Raw genomic sequence first — 18,323 nt, forward strand, 5'->3', positions numbered from 1 at the left:
AAATGATGACACTGAGGCACAGAGTTGTTAAGTAACTTGACCAAGGTAAACACAATTACTGGTGGAGCTGAAATTTGAATTCAAGCAGTGTGGCCCAGATACTGCACTTTTAACCACTACACTGTACTACCTCTTGGACCCTGAGAATAAAATGAATTCCTCATTCCAAGTATAACACATTTTCCATGGTAGTAACTTGGACTTCTAAGGCGCAATTTAATACTGTTAAGCAATAAGCAACTAGTTGTGCCAGATTCTTCCCATATCTAAGTCATTCCCTTATAGGAAGTCAGACTTTAGGAGATAAATTAACAGTTTTAGGCCATTAGGACACATTTAATTTACTGTTGAAGTAATGTGGTAATGCATTAAACAATGCCCTTGAATACAGTGTGAGAAATACAAGCCTCTAAAATAGTGTATATAGCCCTCAAGCAAAAATCATCATAATAAGGGCTTCTTTGTTAAATCTTCACAGAGTATTAACTTTCCATCATGTATAAGATACTTTCTTAAGCACTACAGTAATTGAGATTAGTTATTTTGGTCATAACATGAGAAAACTTATCTGATATCTCTTTGCTGGGAAAATTCAGACACAGCTACAATATAAATAACATTGTGGGTAGGGACTTGAATCGGGCTATGGGCTTTGAAATTTTTCATATTCTTGTTAATGCACTCCATTCTAGCACCAAAAAATTGAACGTATCGTTTATCCTCCATCTGTCTACTTATTTAAGGCAGCAACTCTCATGGAAGGGATATCAAGTGTTTTCATTGCCTCTACCTCTTGTCTCTCTTGCCTGGATGCCCTTATCTCTAAATGCATTCTTCATGGTATGGTTAAGATTATATTCCCAAAGTGGGTTGCATTATGTCAGTTACCTCCTCAAAAGCCATTATTACTTCCTAATCTTACCCCAGTGATTACTTCCATAGTGAACTGAAAATTCCTTAGCATGATTTTTAAGGTCTTTGGTGATCTGGTCCCAAACTATTGTCTTAGCTTCTTTTCTCATTATTTACACTTAATTCTTTCATATGCTGTGCCCCAGTAGCCCCAGAATACTTGACATGCTCCAAATACATTGTTATATTTTTCCACTACTGCTTCTTTACTCATATACTATGAGGGAGCAGTTAAGGATATGGGTTCTGTGGACAGCTTGCCTTATTTTGAATCTCAGCTCTAATACTTACCAGTGGTGTCGCCTTGGGCAGGTTATTTAATCTTTCTGATTTTTCTGTAAATCATTTTCCTCATCTATAATGTGGATAATGATAGTGCCTACTACATAGGGTTGCTATGAACGTTACATGAGCTAAAGATATGAAGTGTTTAGAAAAATTCCTGGCAGATAGTAAGCTCTCAATGACCATTACAGTTTATTATTGTTTTTGTGATTATCATTATTATTGTTCCCACAGCCCAGAATATTTTCCTGCCAACACTACCTGTTGATATTTTACGTTCCTGTCAAGGATCAGTTCACATGCCACGAACTCCATGAAGGCTTTGGAAGTTTCCTCATTTGTTATTAAACACTACCTCAGTATTTTGAGGTTAGTTTATACTGGCTTCTTCACCTCCAATAGATTGCAATCTATTTTTGGCTCCTTTACTGCACATAACTCAGTATCTGGCATATAGTAGGTGATCAATAAGTATATGTTGAATTGGGCAGAAAAATCTTGCAAGATTCCATACTCAAGAATTTTTTTGCGTGATTATGTAGGCAAGAACCATACTACTGAAGGTAATTTTTGCCTCAAGTTCTCCTGTACTAGAAGTGCTCAGTGGAAGAGATATCATGTCATTTAACCTAGATGCTTTTTCCTCAGTCCTTTTCAATCATTTACCCAGCATGCCACAAACTGACTGCCAATTCAAACATATGCCATGTGGGCATAGTTTTCTCATTGCGCAAATTGGATAAGATATGCACATATGTTATATGACAATTTGTTCTGAGTCTAGCTTTCTAATGGTAGTGCCTACACAGTCATAATGCATTGTGTTTGCTGTGTACTAACTCAGAAACAGTTAGGACTAGAATCCTTTGAAATGCTTGAGGTAGAGGGTTTCAAGTAGTTTCTACCTATCCCACCAAGCAGCCAAGGTACCAAGGTTTTATTTAAGACACTAGTTTTCAGTCTCTACTTTTCTTTAATCCAAGGGACATTGAAAGTTGACAGGTTAGTAGATGTTACACATTTTACAGGGCGCTGAAGAGATGTAGGAATGAAACATGCTCCAAAAATGTAATTCAGCTCTCTCCAGGATACTCTTCAGTGGATCACTGAGACCAGAAACCCACTCCCTAAGACTGAACAGATGACATACAACAATATGCTCAACTAAAGAGTTTTGTTGTTATAGTTTTACTTAACTACTGGCAGTTCCTCAAATGTATCATACTGTCTCTCTCCTCCAGGTCTTTATACATGATTCTCCCTCTGCCTGCAAAGACATTCTTTCTGCTACCCCCACGTCTCTTTGTTTATATACCTCGTTCAATCTACAAGTCTCACTGGGACTTCTGAGATACCTTCTCTGAACCTGCCAAACTTAGTTTGGTGTCCATCCTATCTGCCTCCACAGCAACGTATGCTTATACCCCATAGCGTCTACCAGTCTGAATTATGATCATCTGTTTACTTGTCTGCTCTCCCCAACTAGACTGCAAAGGACTTGAGACTCATATCATATCTTATTCATCTTTGTATTTCTCATGCTTTGGCATATAATTTCTAATGTTTCCTCATGATAAATGGAAGCTCAATAAATGTTGTGGAATGAATCAATCAGTTTTGCCTTAAAGATACCAACATTTACACCCAATCTCATTTGCTTCTGCCCTAACCCAATAGAATAGGCATGAAGATACAGCATTGAAGATAGAAGTTGTCCTAAACTGACTGAAGTGGTTGGTAATTAGCACACAATCTTTGGATTCACATAGAGATACAGATTCAAATTCAGCTGTACCACTTACTACCGTTGTGACCTCAGACAGATTACTTCTCCTCTCTGAGCCTCTCGGTTTCTGCATCTGTGAACTGTGGATCATTTACTATACTCACCTCATAGAGCAGTTGTAAGGATTTTATGAGATGGTGCATGCAAAATGCTTCACATAGTTCCTGATGCACCATAAACATTTCATCAATAATAATTATCTATTATTATCATTACATTTAATTCTAGCCAGCAAATAGATAATATGCTGTTAGCATAAGAAATCCAAAAAGAATACCTTCCTATCAATTTTCCTAGTTGCTAAAGACATTTGGAAGATTAAAGACATTGATAGAATATCTACTAAAATTTATAGAATTAGGTGGTACCTGAAGACAGCCATTTTTAATGAACCTGACTTTGTCAGTACTTTGATATTTTTAGTATAATTGTTTTCTTTGCTTCATAATGCTAAATTTTCTCTCATTTCTTTCTGATAGATTTTTCCCTTCGTTTCTTGATTTTCTTTGCTGAAACCCCTAAATGTTGGCATGGGAAAAATAAAAAAAGAAAAATGTTAGTGTTGGGGATTAATTATCTTCTCTGTTCCTGTAACAGTAACTTAAAGCTACCATTTTTCTATATTCTAAGGCCTGGTTACCACACCCACTTTCCTAGAAAAGTGTGAGTGGGTTTTACTCAGATTTTTCTTATGGTCACAAATATATGTGTATTTACCTCAAGACTCTGAAGCTTGTTTTGGGGACCCTAAAATTACATTTAATTTGTTACTGTAAACATGTCACCTTGATCTTTCACTTCTCTATTTTCTTACTCATCTTCCATAAGAAAGGCCAAGGTCTACCCAAATAATGAGCCAATACCATTTTACACATATCCCCTGGAAATGAAGCACTTCATATATGAGGCATTCCACAGGAACTTATAGTGAGATAAAAAGGATAAATCTAAATCAAAACATAATTAATCTATGCAAGGCCTATAAGGGCATATAAGCTGGCCTATGGGCAAACACGCCTAAATATGTTTACCTACTTTTAAAACCATTAAGATTGGTCTCTGTGATATCACATGAGTAGAACTGACTCACTCTCTGCCTCTCATGGGAATTTGCTCTGCTTTCTCACTACCCAAAGTAAAATTCATTTCTTAAACTCTAAGCATCTCACATATTTTGTTCGTTACATTCATATCTAATGCAGGTAACTTAAAATTGCAACTTCTCATAGCCTTCATTCAGAGGGTATTGATATTTCAGTTTGGTTTAGTAACTGTTATTGTTTTATCCCTCTTTAAGGATGGGCATAGGCTTGACAATCATTTAATAACCAGTTTCCACAGAAGCTCCACTGCATAGACAATCCATTTTGGCCATAGAGAGATACAGAGAAGTCTTTGCAGGCCTTTAACAGATCACAACATGGATGACAGTGGTAGAGAAGAGCAAACAAGAATCTGTTTTCTAAGAAAGGCATATTACTTGAAGAAGCTTTCATTTCAAAGTGCCTTCAGGTATGAGAAAAAATTCAAGATGCCCTTTAATACATTATGAACAAATGGAGATACATTGTATAATGTCAGTATTCTGGGAGACCTGGATCAAGAAGTGTATGAATCAACACTTCATACATATATAACTTCCTCCTTTCAAGAAGCTCAAAGTCTTGTTTTCTTCATCTGAACAAAGTTAAAGCAACTCAAAAACTCTGACTGAAAACTTCATTTTCTTTTAATGAGTTTGTATAAATATCAGATAATCTTTCCTTCAAAGTCTCAGTAAGCAATTCTGCATATTTGACTCTAGTTTTGCATGTAGAATGCCTACGATGTTAATGAGTGTTCAGGTTTTTGAATGCCTAATGATATTTCCACAAGCAGGCCAGAGAAAAGGCAATTTGGTTGAATGCCCCTTTCTTTCCTCTTTTCTGTGCATGTGTGCTATATATTGGGATTTTGAAAAATGTGAGGAACAGTAACACTCCACTTATCTACCTATCAGATTTCTAGTAAAAACAATCACCCGGGGCACAGCTGAAAGCTGGAATTAAATGAATCACCGGAAAACAACAAGTAATGAAAAAACCAGCTGTTTTAGAGCCTGGGTTTTATACTCTTAGAAGATTAGTACTGTCTAGAAAATTAAAGTTATCATTTTACTTAGCTTGGCTACTTGGTTTCCTCTGAAAACATTCTGCCTACCTTGCCTTAGAATGTACAGCTATTTTAGAGATATCAGTGAATGCTGTTCAAAACATATGTCCACAGCTGTGAAAATTGATGATTAACTGCACAGAAGAGATTAAAAAAACTGACATTTAAAAAGAACATCAAACTGTAGTCATTAGTTGACCACAGTGATTCGATGATTCATTTAATCATTCAACACATACATATTGAAAGAATATTTTGTGCAAATGGAACAAACAGCATGCACAAATGTGTGGACATATGAGAGCATTGCTTATATGGAGAACAGAAAGGCGAGTGTGGCCAAATAAAGGACACATTAGGGCAGAGGAGTAGAGGAGTATGTCAATAGTCATAGGGTGAGGCCAGAGTATGGCGGGCCTTCAGTGCTAGGAATTTGAATTTTATTTGGGAACAATGAGAATCTGCCATCAGAAGCTTTTAAGTTTGAGAGTGACATGATTGGATTTGTGTTTTGGAAAATTCACACTGTGAAAATGCGAAGTGCAATGGGCGTATTCTGTGTTTGCTTGTGTAAAAAAGGGGAATATTCATACATATGTATGTATATAATATTATATTTATGCATGTGCTTATATGCATAGACTATCTTTGGAAGGACACAAAAACTGATAATTATGGATGCCTCTGGGGCAGGAAATGAGGATCTGTTGACACAAGTTTTGTTTGGCTGGGGAGACTTAGTTCTTACTGTCTACCCTTTGCACTGTTTGATTTACACTATGTGTCTTAGCCCTGGTTCTCTGTAAGCAGAGCCTGAGGCTAGATTAATGTGCTGACACTTTATTTGGAGGGCAAGTCCAGGAATTTGAGGGTAAAGAAAAAAAGGGGAAGTGAGACAAGGAAAGGTATGAAGCAGTGGGAGGCAATGAATTCCTGAGCTGTTTTCTGCTTTATCACTGGCGCTAAGAAGAAACACAGCAGGTTATTCTCAGCAGGTTGTGTTTGTTTGGCACCACTGTTGCTGGACTTTTCTGGAAAGCTGGAAAAGAGTGCCTGTTTCTTGGAGCAGTCCTCAGAGGGCAGAAGGGAGGAGGAAGGGGGAGTTTAGATGCCTGACTCACTTATTGGTCAAGTTCACCTCATAGGGAGCTAAAAATCAGTACTTCCAGATTGTATCATTCAGCCACTCAGAGGCCGCTCAAGAAGACAGGTCATGCAGTATGGTGTGGCATTTCATTCATGTCCAGAAATGGAGGAATGGCTTAATGCATTTAGGCTTGGAGTATGAGATGTGATGGATATACAGATCTGGGGCTTTAACTTGGATTCTGGCTAGCTCAGTGAACTCTACAAAGTGGGTGGCTGTGCCGTCCAAGAGGTGGGCAAACCTATTTGGAAAGCAAGCTGTTGATGCAGCTTGAGAAGGTGCACAGATTTGTATCGAGAATGCTTTTTTAATGTATCATTAAAAAAAAAAATCTATTGGAGGGGTCAGCCCCGTGGCCAAGTGGTTAAAGTTCCACACATTCCACTTCGGTGGCCCAGGTTCGCGGGTTCGGATCCCAGGTACAGACCTACTCCACTCATTAGCCGTGCTGTGGAGGCATCCCACATACAAAAAATAGAGGAAGATTAGCACAGATGTTCGCTCAGGGCTAATCTTCCTCAAGCAGAAAAAGAGGAAGATTGGCAACGGATGTTAGCTCAGGGTAAATCTTCCTCACCAAAAAAAAAAAAAAAAAAAACAGCTATTGGGAAAAAACAGCATGCTTCTTCTGGTAGCAGTATAAAAGGTGATTTGAAGAAGGAAAGAATAAAGACTCTAGTTAGGGGGGAATATTGTGGTTGTTTCAGCGACAGCAGTTTAAAGAAGTAGAAGTAGGGAGAGAGAGAAGCCATATTCAGAAAGTAGTATCAATAGGACTAGGTTACTGATTGGAGGTAAGTAATAGGGTCGAAGAAGTTAAGAATGACTGTAAGGCTTATAGGTTAAACTATAAATAGGGAAAACTGGAGGAAGAACAACTGGACCTGGTTTGTGAGGGAAGATAATGAGGTCAGCTTTGTCCATGTTGAATTGGAGGTGTGACAAAAGATATATTCTGATAAGGATACCCTGTTTATAGTTAGAAATATATATCTGGAGTTCAAAAGAGAGATCAGGGCTGGAGAGACAGCTTGGATCATATGGGTATACATGGTAGGTAAATTTGAGTTGTTTGAATCTGAGAAAATGGAGGAGATCATCAAAGGGTGTTTTCATTATTCTCTGTTTAAAAGGCGGAGATACATGCACTAGGTTTTAGGAATGCATCCATCAAAATGATTTGTCTCAACACATAATAAGTACGTTAGTTTTATTAATCAGAAACATAGAAGCCATTCTACCAGTAGTCAGTCAACATATATTGGATCCCCATCATGTACAGATCACCATCCTAAGTGCTCTGAGGGAATCATAAAGGAAATGATAGGCAAGATACCTCTCCCAGATGCTGACAATATAAGGCAAAGATAAGGCTAGATGCATGAAACAGGCGGTAACCACTTCATAAAAGCTACTAAAGACATCATTATGTCAAACCTATATATCCGTAGAGCAACAAAAACATATATGCATAGTAACCACAAATATGCCTTATGTTAAAAAAGCAGGAGTTAATTTTATTAATCTGAACAGAGTTGTTCTGTAACCAGTCTTTGCTATGTTTCACAGATAACAATAATTGTACCAATGCTGATAGTGTCTTGATCAATCATAAATTATCTTTCCTCAGGTCTAGAGGGTCCAAATGGAGACCAGTATGAACACAAACATTTTCAGGCCAAATGTACAGTGATGGAAAGGACTGGCTTTAAGATAATGAATCTTGTTGTTATAAATAATAAACTTGAGTAATTCAAGGCTAAGTGATAATAGCTGGCTATTTTCCCTCTGAACTAAACTGACCATTATTTAGCAAATATTTACTATGTGTGGGACACTCTGTGCAATACAAAAGTTTAATCTCATTTAGTACTTATAATTACCCCAAGGTAAAAATTATTATCCCGATTTTACAGTGAGGAAACTGAGACTCAGAAAGGTTACTTTCCTAATGATATGCAAAAGTGGTAGTCATGATTAAAATCATGGTAGCCATTACTAGCACACTCCAATACATTCTGTTCTCTTTTCCTTCCAATACACTGAGGATTATACTTTCTCACCTCCTTGAAATTAGAAGAGGCCATATGACTGATTCTGCCTGATGTAATGAGATCAAAAGTGACATGTCCTTTTCAGGAGGAAACATTGAAATGCTTGTGTACAACTCTCCAGCCATGTCTTTCCATGTTGCAGTGGACCCTGGAGTTTTGTATTAAGATGACAGCATTTTAAGTTGGTGGAGCTTCCATCAGCCTGAGTGATAATTATGTGGAGCAGACAGAGTCCGTCAACCTCCCACTCCCCACCTTATTTATGGTCAACTCTATGTTGGATAAGTAATGATAGTAAGAAATAAGCCTTTGGTATTTTATTTAAGCCACTGAGATTTTGGAGTTTGTTGATACCACAGAATAACCTGGCCTATCTTGATTGACAAACAATATACACATTTTTCTCCGTATTTTGACCTCTTTCCATTATGCACTACCACTTTTCTGAATTGGCTTAAATACACAGCATAATTGTTCCTTTTTGCCACAAATATTTGGTTTCTCATTATTTGCATTTGTCTGGGGAATCCAACTTACTATTCAACCTGCCAAAGCAACCTGCAGGCTCAACAGTGCTCATTGGGTATATGTATTTTACCACATCCTTGGGGCCTTGATGTGTCAGTGTGTAACTTATGATGGAAGTTGATCTTCAGCTAATTGACAAATTCACTGGTAAGTTCTGGTGCAAAAGTACTCATGGTCCACAAGAACACTGGTGTTTTCTTTGAAGTGTAACATGACACTTTGGGACTCCGCCAAATTATGTGCTCCTCTCTTGTTGCTTGAATGCACCTTAAAATGCACCTTGAGTAGTGAAATGAAAATTAAACTAGCTCTGTGCTCCTGGTACTGAGTTAGGATCAACATTTAAAAATCAAGTTTATGTCAGTGGCCTAGATTTAAATGAGGAAAACTACTTGATTATGACTCATCTAGGTTTGACCCTGAAGAATAAATGTATTATGGAGCATAGCCATTCTGATGATGACTTCTGGTAGCAATGGTCAAGCTAAGTTTTTCTACTAGTCATCATGATGTGAGTGTATTTATTCTAGAAATGTTTGACATGACAGGTGTAAGGTTTCTACGGGTAATCCTATCCAGGGAGCGGAAGAATCAAGTCATCTTCCTTGTGGATTTGACTTTAAATGTTAGTGAGTCTGACTTTATTTTGCAAGTACACTGGGGTATTTAAGTGTCACGTTTTGAGAAACAGTTTAAAAATCATGCTAAACATAAATATTTCCAGATAAAATCTTATTTCAGTTAAATACCTGCAAATAGACCCAATTCTAGAAAAATTGTGCTGCTTTTGTTAGATCAGTGTGTCTTCATCTCCTTTAAATTCTGCTTTGCCTTACATGTAGTTTGTTTTCATAATTTTTCTTCCCTTAAAATCCTTCTTAATCGAGTATCGTCTTGTAATTCAATCTTGAGGCTCTGCTAATGTCAAAACGCCAGAGTGAAGTGTGTATGATTTAGAAACAGCTACAGAATTCATAGATTGAATTACAGCCAAAGTATTCTTTTGGAGCTAAATGATGCTATCTGAAACATGTTATTTAAGTCATATTTATAAGTGATTAGTCATTTTACTATTTGCATGGAACATCTCTTAAGCACCACTTCAAATCTCTCAGCCGCACCTCTTATTCCAGCCACATCCATGGTAACCAGTTCCCCACAGACTTTGACCAGCTTCGCGCAGGTGAAACCTGACAGCACCTCACTTCAAGCCTGCACTAAATGTCTCTTGCTTCCTGCCCTGGGCTTCTCTGATACCACAGCACAGGCCATGATGGGAACCTGCTCATTGCTCTTGCAAATGCAACCTGAAAGTACAGGGAAGTTAATGCTTCATAGGATAAGCCTTGGCCGACAAGGAATGAAATTCAATGGATAAATGCTTCTTTCCCATTCTTTTCCTAAGTAGCACATTTTGAGAAGTATTTCCTAAGTCCTTTCACAAGGTTAGCAGGAGCAAGCAACCAGTCATCTGTAGGAGTGGCCACCTTGATAAGGTATCCTTGGACGGGCTTTCTCTCCTTCCCTCTTTCACTCTCTCTGTCCCTCACTCCTGTTCCCTGAATCATAGTCTCAAGTAAGCTCTTGTCACCGGCTTTGATTTTAAGGAAGCTGAGGCTAAGATACTATATAATTTCATTAATTGTATTTAGACGAACTTCAAATCTTTATCACACCTTACTGACCACATTGTGATAGAAAACATCCATATTATGCCCCCCTGAAAGAAATCTATGATTTATCAACTGTTCTTAGAAAAGTAACTATACCAGGGAGAAAACAAGTTTATACAAGATAGATAACAATAGGGATTATATACAAATGACACAGAATGCTGAGATGCACATACCAAAGAAAGTCCTTGGTCTCATTCGTTCATTTGTTTAATTAATATTTATTGAGTATATACCAGGTGCCAGGCACTATGCTGGGTATTAAGAATATGGGATAAAGTATAGCAGATATAGTCCCTGTCCTCGTGGAGCTTAAAATCTACAGATTTTACAGTGCTCAATCAGAGGTATATATCAGCCCAAGAAATCTGATCAGCAGAGGAAAAGCGAAATTCTTTGCTTAGAACAATCTCCACCCTCACTCCCAAATAACTCCAGAAGTAAATACATAGGTAAAAGTAGAGGCTGCAGAAGGGAGAATAAGAGTAGTTAGTAAAGCCAAGAGCTCATGCCAACAATAAAGTAAGAAAACTTCCTGATTTTAGTCACTGAAGCAGTTCTCTATTTGGCTTTGAATATATCATGACTTTCTAGAAACTTCATGTGTAAATGGTCCTGATCATGGACTCCCTTCCTCCCAATGAAATTCTTACCAGGCTATTGCCAACGTTGACTCAGAAAACTTAAGCTCAATGAGGTGTTCATCACCTATACCAGCTGTGCAACTAAGGAGGCAATTACTCAAGAAACTGCTTGATGGAGAAAAAAAAAAAAAAAAAAACCTAACTCTTTTAAGACTTTACATGGTACTCTAGCCATCCACATTAATTTGGGTCTGAGTTTGAAATAACAGCTAAATTATGCATCTTTGCTCTGGAGTTCACTAACACTTTTCTCAAGCTTCAAGGACTGCCATCTCACCTTAACCTCATGTGACTGGATGCAACTAACAATGCTCAGTGTCTCAATATGTTAGAGCATTTACATCTCCTTCTAAGTGTTTAATCTCGGGGCCTCTGAGAGTTCACAAAGCATGGGGGAGCAAAAGGGAATGAGGAAATTATGTTTTAAAAGATAATATATTCTAATAAAGTTTATTTACATAAACACTAACCAGATTGCTTAGAAAATGAGACTTTCTTGTTGATTGATCTTTCTATTTATTGGAAGGTTAAAGAAAATATTTTGCCTTGAGATAGTTTCCAAAATGAGAGTCCCCTATTCTGCCTTGATAAATATAATAGAGTAAATATCTAATTTTCTCAATTTTATGTTTGAAGTCTTGAATAATAATAGCTAATACTAGTACCAGCTATAGACCACTGTGCTAAGTGCTTTACACAATTATGTTGTTCAAACCTCACAACAAACCTATAAGGCAAATTCTATTATTAGACACATTTTACAGGTGGCTCAGAGAAGTTATGAAACTTGCCCAAGGCCGCACAGCTAGTCAGTGGCAGAATTGAAACTTGAGTCTAAATTCAAAAGAAGATGTTATGGAAGATAGACAGTGGAGATCTAACATGTAATAATTGGTGTCTTTGAAAGATGGAACATAAATTACTCATAAATAGCAAGATGCAATAAAACAAAACTTTTCTGAAAACTCAGACATTGCAGATCAAAAGGGTTCTTGGAAAAAATATTAGAAAATACTTCAGATCAAGATATATCCTTATAAAATTATTGAACTTCAAGGACAAGAAGGGAAGTTACAAGTATTCCAACACAAGAAATAGATAACTTAAAAAACAAAACAAAACCTCAGCTGGTCTCAAAATTCTCATTAACATTGCATTCAAGAAAACAATGGAGTAAATCTACAAGGTGTGGAGTGTAAAAGGCTGTAGCCTAATAATTCTATATCCGTCTAGGATGTTTGTTTGTTTTAAAGGTAGAAGGAAACCACTCGCAAATATGTAAGAACTCAAGGATTTCAGCATCTACTCACCCTTCCTGAAAAATCTTGATAAAGTGTTCCCTGTTAATATAAAATTCCACGTTACAAGAGAAACAGCCTTTTAGGCACTTTCCTGGAAGGTTAATTTGTAGTGCACCAGAAAAGTTGCTCTTGCCAAACAGATTTTTATTGTAATTCTGCTATTAGAGATTCCTTTAGGTTAAAATGTGACTCTTTTAAAATGCAAATACTTCTGGGAAAGCTAACGTATTAAGCATTTCACAGTCATTGACAAGATCTTAATGAATAAGTTTAATTGATCAAATATTTTCCTCCTAACAGTTAAGCTGAGGTCAGGTGAAGCTGCTACATAAGAATTTTGATGTGTGAGAAGATTTGAGAAGGAAAGTAGGTGGAAAAGCCTGAATGGGTTGCCAAGCAAAGCCAGAAAGCATTTATGTGCCCCTAAGACAAAGTGACTTATTTGACAGTTTTGTTTTAAGACTGGCTCAGCACAAGATGATGAATGTAGAAAATTGAGCAAAATATGGACTGAATCCAAAACATGCACTGAAGGTACTTTTAAACATGAATCCTTCATATTGTTATCTGTGATTTGCTTTTATATTCTCCCTCAGAAAGTACAGTTCACAAAGTCTTGTTAACTGAGAGTTCCAGTTAAAAAAAAATTATTTGAAATTATCCTTTTTAATTCAGCAAAGGAGATCTATGCTCAGGTTGTACTAAAATGGATTTTAAGGATGGCTGACAACAAATAAAAAATGCATATATTGCCTTTTGTGTATTTTGTACCAACATTAATGGATTCCCTCTTTTTGTCTTATGTTTAGCTAAGGCATAAAACAATTTTATTATAGGCTCCTTAGCTTTGTAAGAAATTAAATATAACAGTATATGGACATGGACATTCATGTCTCTCGCAAGTTTAATATAGCAACAGGACTAAACATCTAAAAAGGTGACCCTGTCTCCCTAGTATTTAAATTTTAGTACTTAAACAATTTATTGCCTTCTAATGAATATGTAAAATAGAAATTTCACTTGGAGCCCTATGGAGTTGTATGAGTTCCAACAGCTTTGAAAGGGAAAGAAAAAAGTGTAGGTTCATTAAGGAAGCCAGAATTTAAATGACGCTCTCCTAGATACTCGGCACCAGGTCACATCATAATGCTCAGAAGCTCAGAATTATGTATAGATAGTATCAGAGGTCAGCTCTAGCAGGAAATGTAGTTCTACTGCTTTGAGAGAAAACACATTCTCTGAAAAAAAAAAAAAGCCACTGTATTATTTACGAAGGGAAAAAAAACAAAATCCTAACCGGCGTTCCACCACTGTCCTAAGATGTTTCTTTTCCAGGTTCTTGCATATAAGATGTGGTGAAGTATAGTGGTTAAATGCATGGATTCTGGATCCTGATTGCCTGGGTTTAAATCCCACCTCTGCCATTTAGTAGCTGTTTGACATTAGACAAATTACTTAACTTCCCTTTACCTTGGTTTCCTCATCTGTAAAAAATGGAGAATATGAATAACCTCTTATTGTTGTTGCAAAAATCAAATAAGTGAAGATGTATAAAGTTCTTAGACAATATCTGCTACATACTAAGTACTGTATGTGCTAGTTATTATTATTTAGAATTAACCATGATGCTTCTTAGCAATTGTTATCTTGTTCCTTAAGTAGTAATGCTTTTATACTGCATTCCACAATTTTAAACTGTCATTAATACACAAACGACATCTATGCTTTCCAGGTAAAATGAGATTTATCATCTTCAGCTATCAAAAAATTAATCATTATACAATTAACTCAATTATCCATGAAAAGGCAAATGACACCAATGCTTCATTAATGATAGCTATGAGGAAAAGGCAGAAGTGAGGATGTCTCATGATTAACACGTTGAAAAAGATGGCTAATAACATACTATTTGCTAATAGACATTTTACTTCCAAGGAAGTATTTGCTGGGAGTAAAATGAAAAGGGGCAATCCAGATGGTCATATACAATACCTTGAAGAAATACCTACAATAGAAATTTTTTTTTTTTATCATTGGGGAAAAAAAAATCCAAATCTGGAATGTTAAATACTGTTTTCATTGGTCATTAAGGCAATGAAATCATTATGAAATTGGGGGGCTGGTGAGTTAAACCATTTATAGACATCTAATGAATTTCCTTAATTCCTGCTCTAACAGAAGGATTGTTCTCTCAATTCATCTACTGATCTAAAAAAGATCATTTTTATCCCACCTACAACCTATGGCAACAATTGCCCTTAAGCCACCTTCTTAGGTCCGTCAGATAAGAGAAAATGGCATTTCAGTAGCCTTAAAGCTATAGGCTGTTTTTCATATCTTACTGTTGGATAAAGTAATTAATTCATTATCTACTACAGCACTGTATTTCTACCAGCTTCAGGCCATCCTTTTATGACACAAAAAATTTAGTGTCACAGTAGAAGCATTTGTTGTGTTATTCCTTAGTCCCATAATACTGGGAAAGAAATAAAGAAATGGTCCGTTAGCAGAAAGAAGTCTTGCTAGTAGTCTGTTATGTACAAGTATGGAATCAATGGATGATTGATTGTTTGTTAGTACCATTGAGTTGATTCTGACCCTTAGTGACCCTGTGGAACACTACCTGGTCTTTTGCATCATCCTCTCTCCTTCCGGTGCTATATCAGGCAATGATCTGCTGCTATTCATAGAGTTTTCATGGCCAATTTTTTTGGAAATGGGTGGCCAGGTACTTCTCCCTAGTCTGTCTTAGTCTGGAAGCTCCGCTGAAATCTGTCCACCATGCATGACTCTGCTGGTATTTGAAATACTGGTGGCATAGCGTTCAGTATCACAGTAATACGCAGCCACCACAGTATGACAATTGACAGATGGGTGGTGTGGTTCTCTGACCGGAAGATGAACCTGGGCCATGGTGGTGAGAGCACCGACTCTTAACCACTAGACCACCAGGGCTGGCTGCCAACAGATGATACAACATATTTATTTTTCACTTATTAACCTATACAGAATTTTCCTTGGTCATCCTGTGTCTTCCTAAGGTCCTCCCACCCACCTTGCGTCTCTTCCTCTACTCTTTCTTCATAACTGCTCAATCTTTATTGATCTCTCTGCCCTTCCCCCCTCCTACTCCCCACTGTTCTGGCTCTATCCTGGAGGGTGCTGCCAGATCCTTTCAGTACTGTTTCCTCCTGGAACTTTCTGGAGGAGTGGCATTAAACCCCTAAGATCTTGAGCATCCTGGAGGCTTAAGGGCGCCATATCATGCCATATAAACAAATCTTTTCCTTACAATATTTTCAAGGTATTATAACACTGGGATTAATAATGTAGTCAATGGAGCCAGACTTTTGGGGTTCAAATCTTGTCTCTCTCACTTCCTAACTGTGGCCTTGACTACTTACTCAATCTCTATGTGCCTCACATTCCTCTGCTATAAAATAGGGATAATAATAGTACCCACCACCTCGTAGGATTGGTATGAGGATTAAGTGAGCTAAAACATGTAAGAAGCTTTGATTAGTGCCTGACACATAGTAAGCATCCAGTCAATAATCATGGACAATGATTACTACTGGCTGAAGAGCCCAAGGCTCTTATGATGCTTGAAGGTGACTCTGGGTCCCCCCAAATAACAGCTTACATAGCAGCCTAAAGCGCCTACCCAATACTCATTTAATGTTTTAAGCACCATTCTCACAGGCCTTCCTGCTACCTGGTAAGAGCTAATTAACTAATCAATTAATTGGTATTGTAACTGGAGATAATTTTCATTGATGAATTAATGCTATTTCTCACAGGAAACATTTGCTGTTGGAGTTGTCTTCTGGAGACAATGCCTTATGATAAATGAATAGCCAACATAGAGTTCAGTAGCTATCTCGATGTGGACATAGCCCTGTTTACAGCCTGAGGCATTATTATCGTTATAGAGTGATATTTGCAAATTAGCATTGAAGAAATTTGTTCATCTCAAAAGGACTGAGTTTTCAGGTGAAGTAAACTTTTACCAGGTGAGATTAGTGCCTTAGTCACAGGGTCTAGAAGAAAGCCATGGTTTAATCATATTCTTTCTGTCCCACACTCCTGATATTAGTAAACCACTTGTTTCTGTCTAATCTTTGTTCACAATCTGTCACATCTGTCCCTTTCCTTGCCATTACATGTTTGTCAACTAAGGCAATAGTCTAATTAACCCTCTATCTCCAGTTTTTCTCTTATTCAGTTCATCCTGTGTGCCTCTGTCACATTAATCTTTTCAAAGCTCTACTTCCAGCAAGTTAGTCTCCAGCACAAAATCTCCACTCTTAAAGAACATTTTCTTTGGTTTATCATTCAAAGCCCCCCACCCTCTCCCACAGGAATAAGTGATCCAAGGAGGCTGTAGAATTGGATTTCCTGGAGATAGCTAAGAAGCAATTCATTTTTACAGCAATACAGAAAGAAACAAGAGAGATGTCCCAAGAATCTCTCTAATGTCACTGACCTTGCTTGCTGAGTGCAAGATTCCTGGATGATATGCTTTCCAAGATCACGCACAGCAACTGAGTGGGAAGTGAAAAGATAATTCCCAACTTTTTCCACAAGGGGGCAGCAAACACCGACTGTGGGATTGTGTAGAAGCTAGCAAGTCTGCAGAGGGAAAAGGGGACTGCAAGGTAAGGTGACCTCTAATCATATTTTCCCATTGAGATAGTATATGACTGCCCTTTAGGTGAATGTCAAACTCTGGAGTCACCTTGGGAGCTTGTAGAAATGCAGATATCTGGTTCTTACCCAGGTGATTTTGATGCAGTTGTTCTTCATACTCACTCTGAGAAACACTGATACAATATAAAAACATCTAATATCGTGCTCTTCACTTCAGCACTAGTACCTTTCCTTAAGCTGTTCTCACTTTTTTAATGCTGTTTTCTTCCATCTCTACACCTATGAAAATCCTTTCCATCCTTAAAGGCTATTGCAAATGCAACCTTCTTTCTGATGTCTTTCCAAAGCCACTTCCCGGCCCCCAACAAATTATTGATCCTGCTGCAATGGATAGGACGGATAAGGAGAAGTCTGAGTACTGGGGTAAGAATGTGTTAGGGGCACTGTGAGGGGACTGCTGGGATGCCACTGGAAGGTGGGTTCTAATATTTGCATTGAGGTTTTACAGCTGTTTGTTGCCTTGAGTTAAAATTAACCCAGGGGCTGGCTAGCAGCTGGCTACAACATTTGGGAAGTAGCCTACATATCAGGGCTCCCATGGGTTAGGGCAATGGTTCCCAATTGTTGTGCAAATAGGAATCACCTGGGGATATTTAAAAACTCTTGATACCCAGACCCCATCCCCAGACATTCTGACTTAATTGGTATGGAGTGTAACCTGGAAATATTATTTTTTGGGGGGGGGGTGGGGAAGATTAGCCCTGAGCTAACATCTGTTGCTAATCCTCCTCTTTTTACTGAAGAAGATTGGCCCTGAGCTAACATCTGTACCCATCCTCCTCTATTTTATCTGTGGATGCCTGCCACAGCATGGCTTGATAAGTGGTGCATAGGTCTGCACCCAGGATCCAAACCTGTTAACCCCAGGGCCGCCAAAGCAGAGCACGCAAACTCAACCACTATGCCACTGGGCCAGCCCCTGGAACTACTATTTTTAGAGCCTCCCTATGAGATTCTAATGTGCATCAAAGTTTGGAAGCTTTGGATTAGACCAAGAGCAATAGGTCCAGCACAATTTGGGAGAAAGACTGTCAGCTATGTCAGAGCAGCAGGCTTGGGATGGGAAGAAGAGGAGATGAACTGGTTCCCAGTAGTCACCTCCACAAGAACAGTTGTAGGAGCGAGGGATTGG

The 18,323-nt window shown here is 37.9% G+C and overlaps 1 protein-coding gene across 6 annotated transcripts in view; it reads left to right on the plus strand.

Moving 5' to 3' along the window:
* Window positions 1–18,323, plus strand: part of LOC147911859 (uncharacterized) — a 434,190-nt gene that overhangs the window by 177,838 nt on the left and 238,029 nt on the right. For 4 of the 6 annotated variants that reach the window (XR_015550691.1, XM_087427625.1, XM_087427622.1 and 1 more), the window contains exon 1: window positions 1,435–1,566. The exons of the other annotated variants lie outside the window; for them this stretch is intronic. Coding sequence is in view for 3 of the 4 variants with exons in the window: in XM_087427625.1 (XP_087283751.1) it covers window positions 1,511–1,566 (56 nt within the window). In the remaining variant the exon portion in view is untranslated. Of the gene's footprint in view, window positions 1–1,434; window positions 1,567–18,323 lie in introns of those variants that run through there. 6 annotated transcript variants of the gene reach the window in all.

This window comes from Ceratotherium simum, chromosome X (assembly GCF_057802395.1).
Source record: "Ceratotherium simum simum isolate JZ-2026a chromosome X, ASM5780239v1, whole genome shotgun sequence".
Lineage (NCBI taxonomy): Eukaryota > Metazoa > Chordata > Mammalia > Perissodactyla > Rhinocerotidae > Ceratotherium > Ceratotherium simum.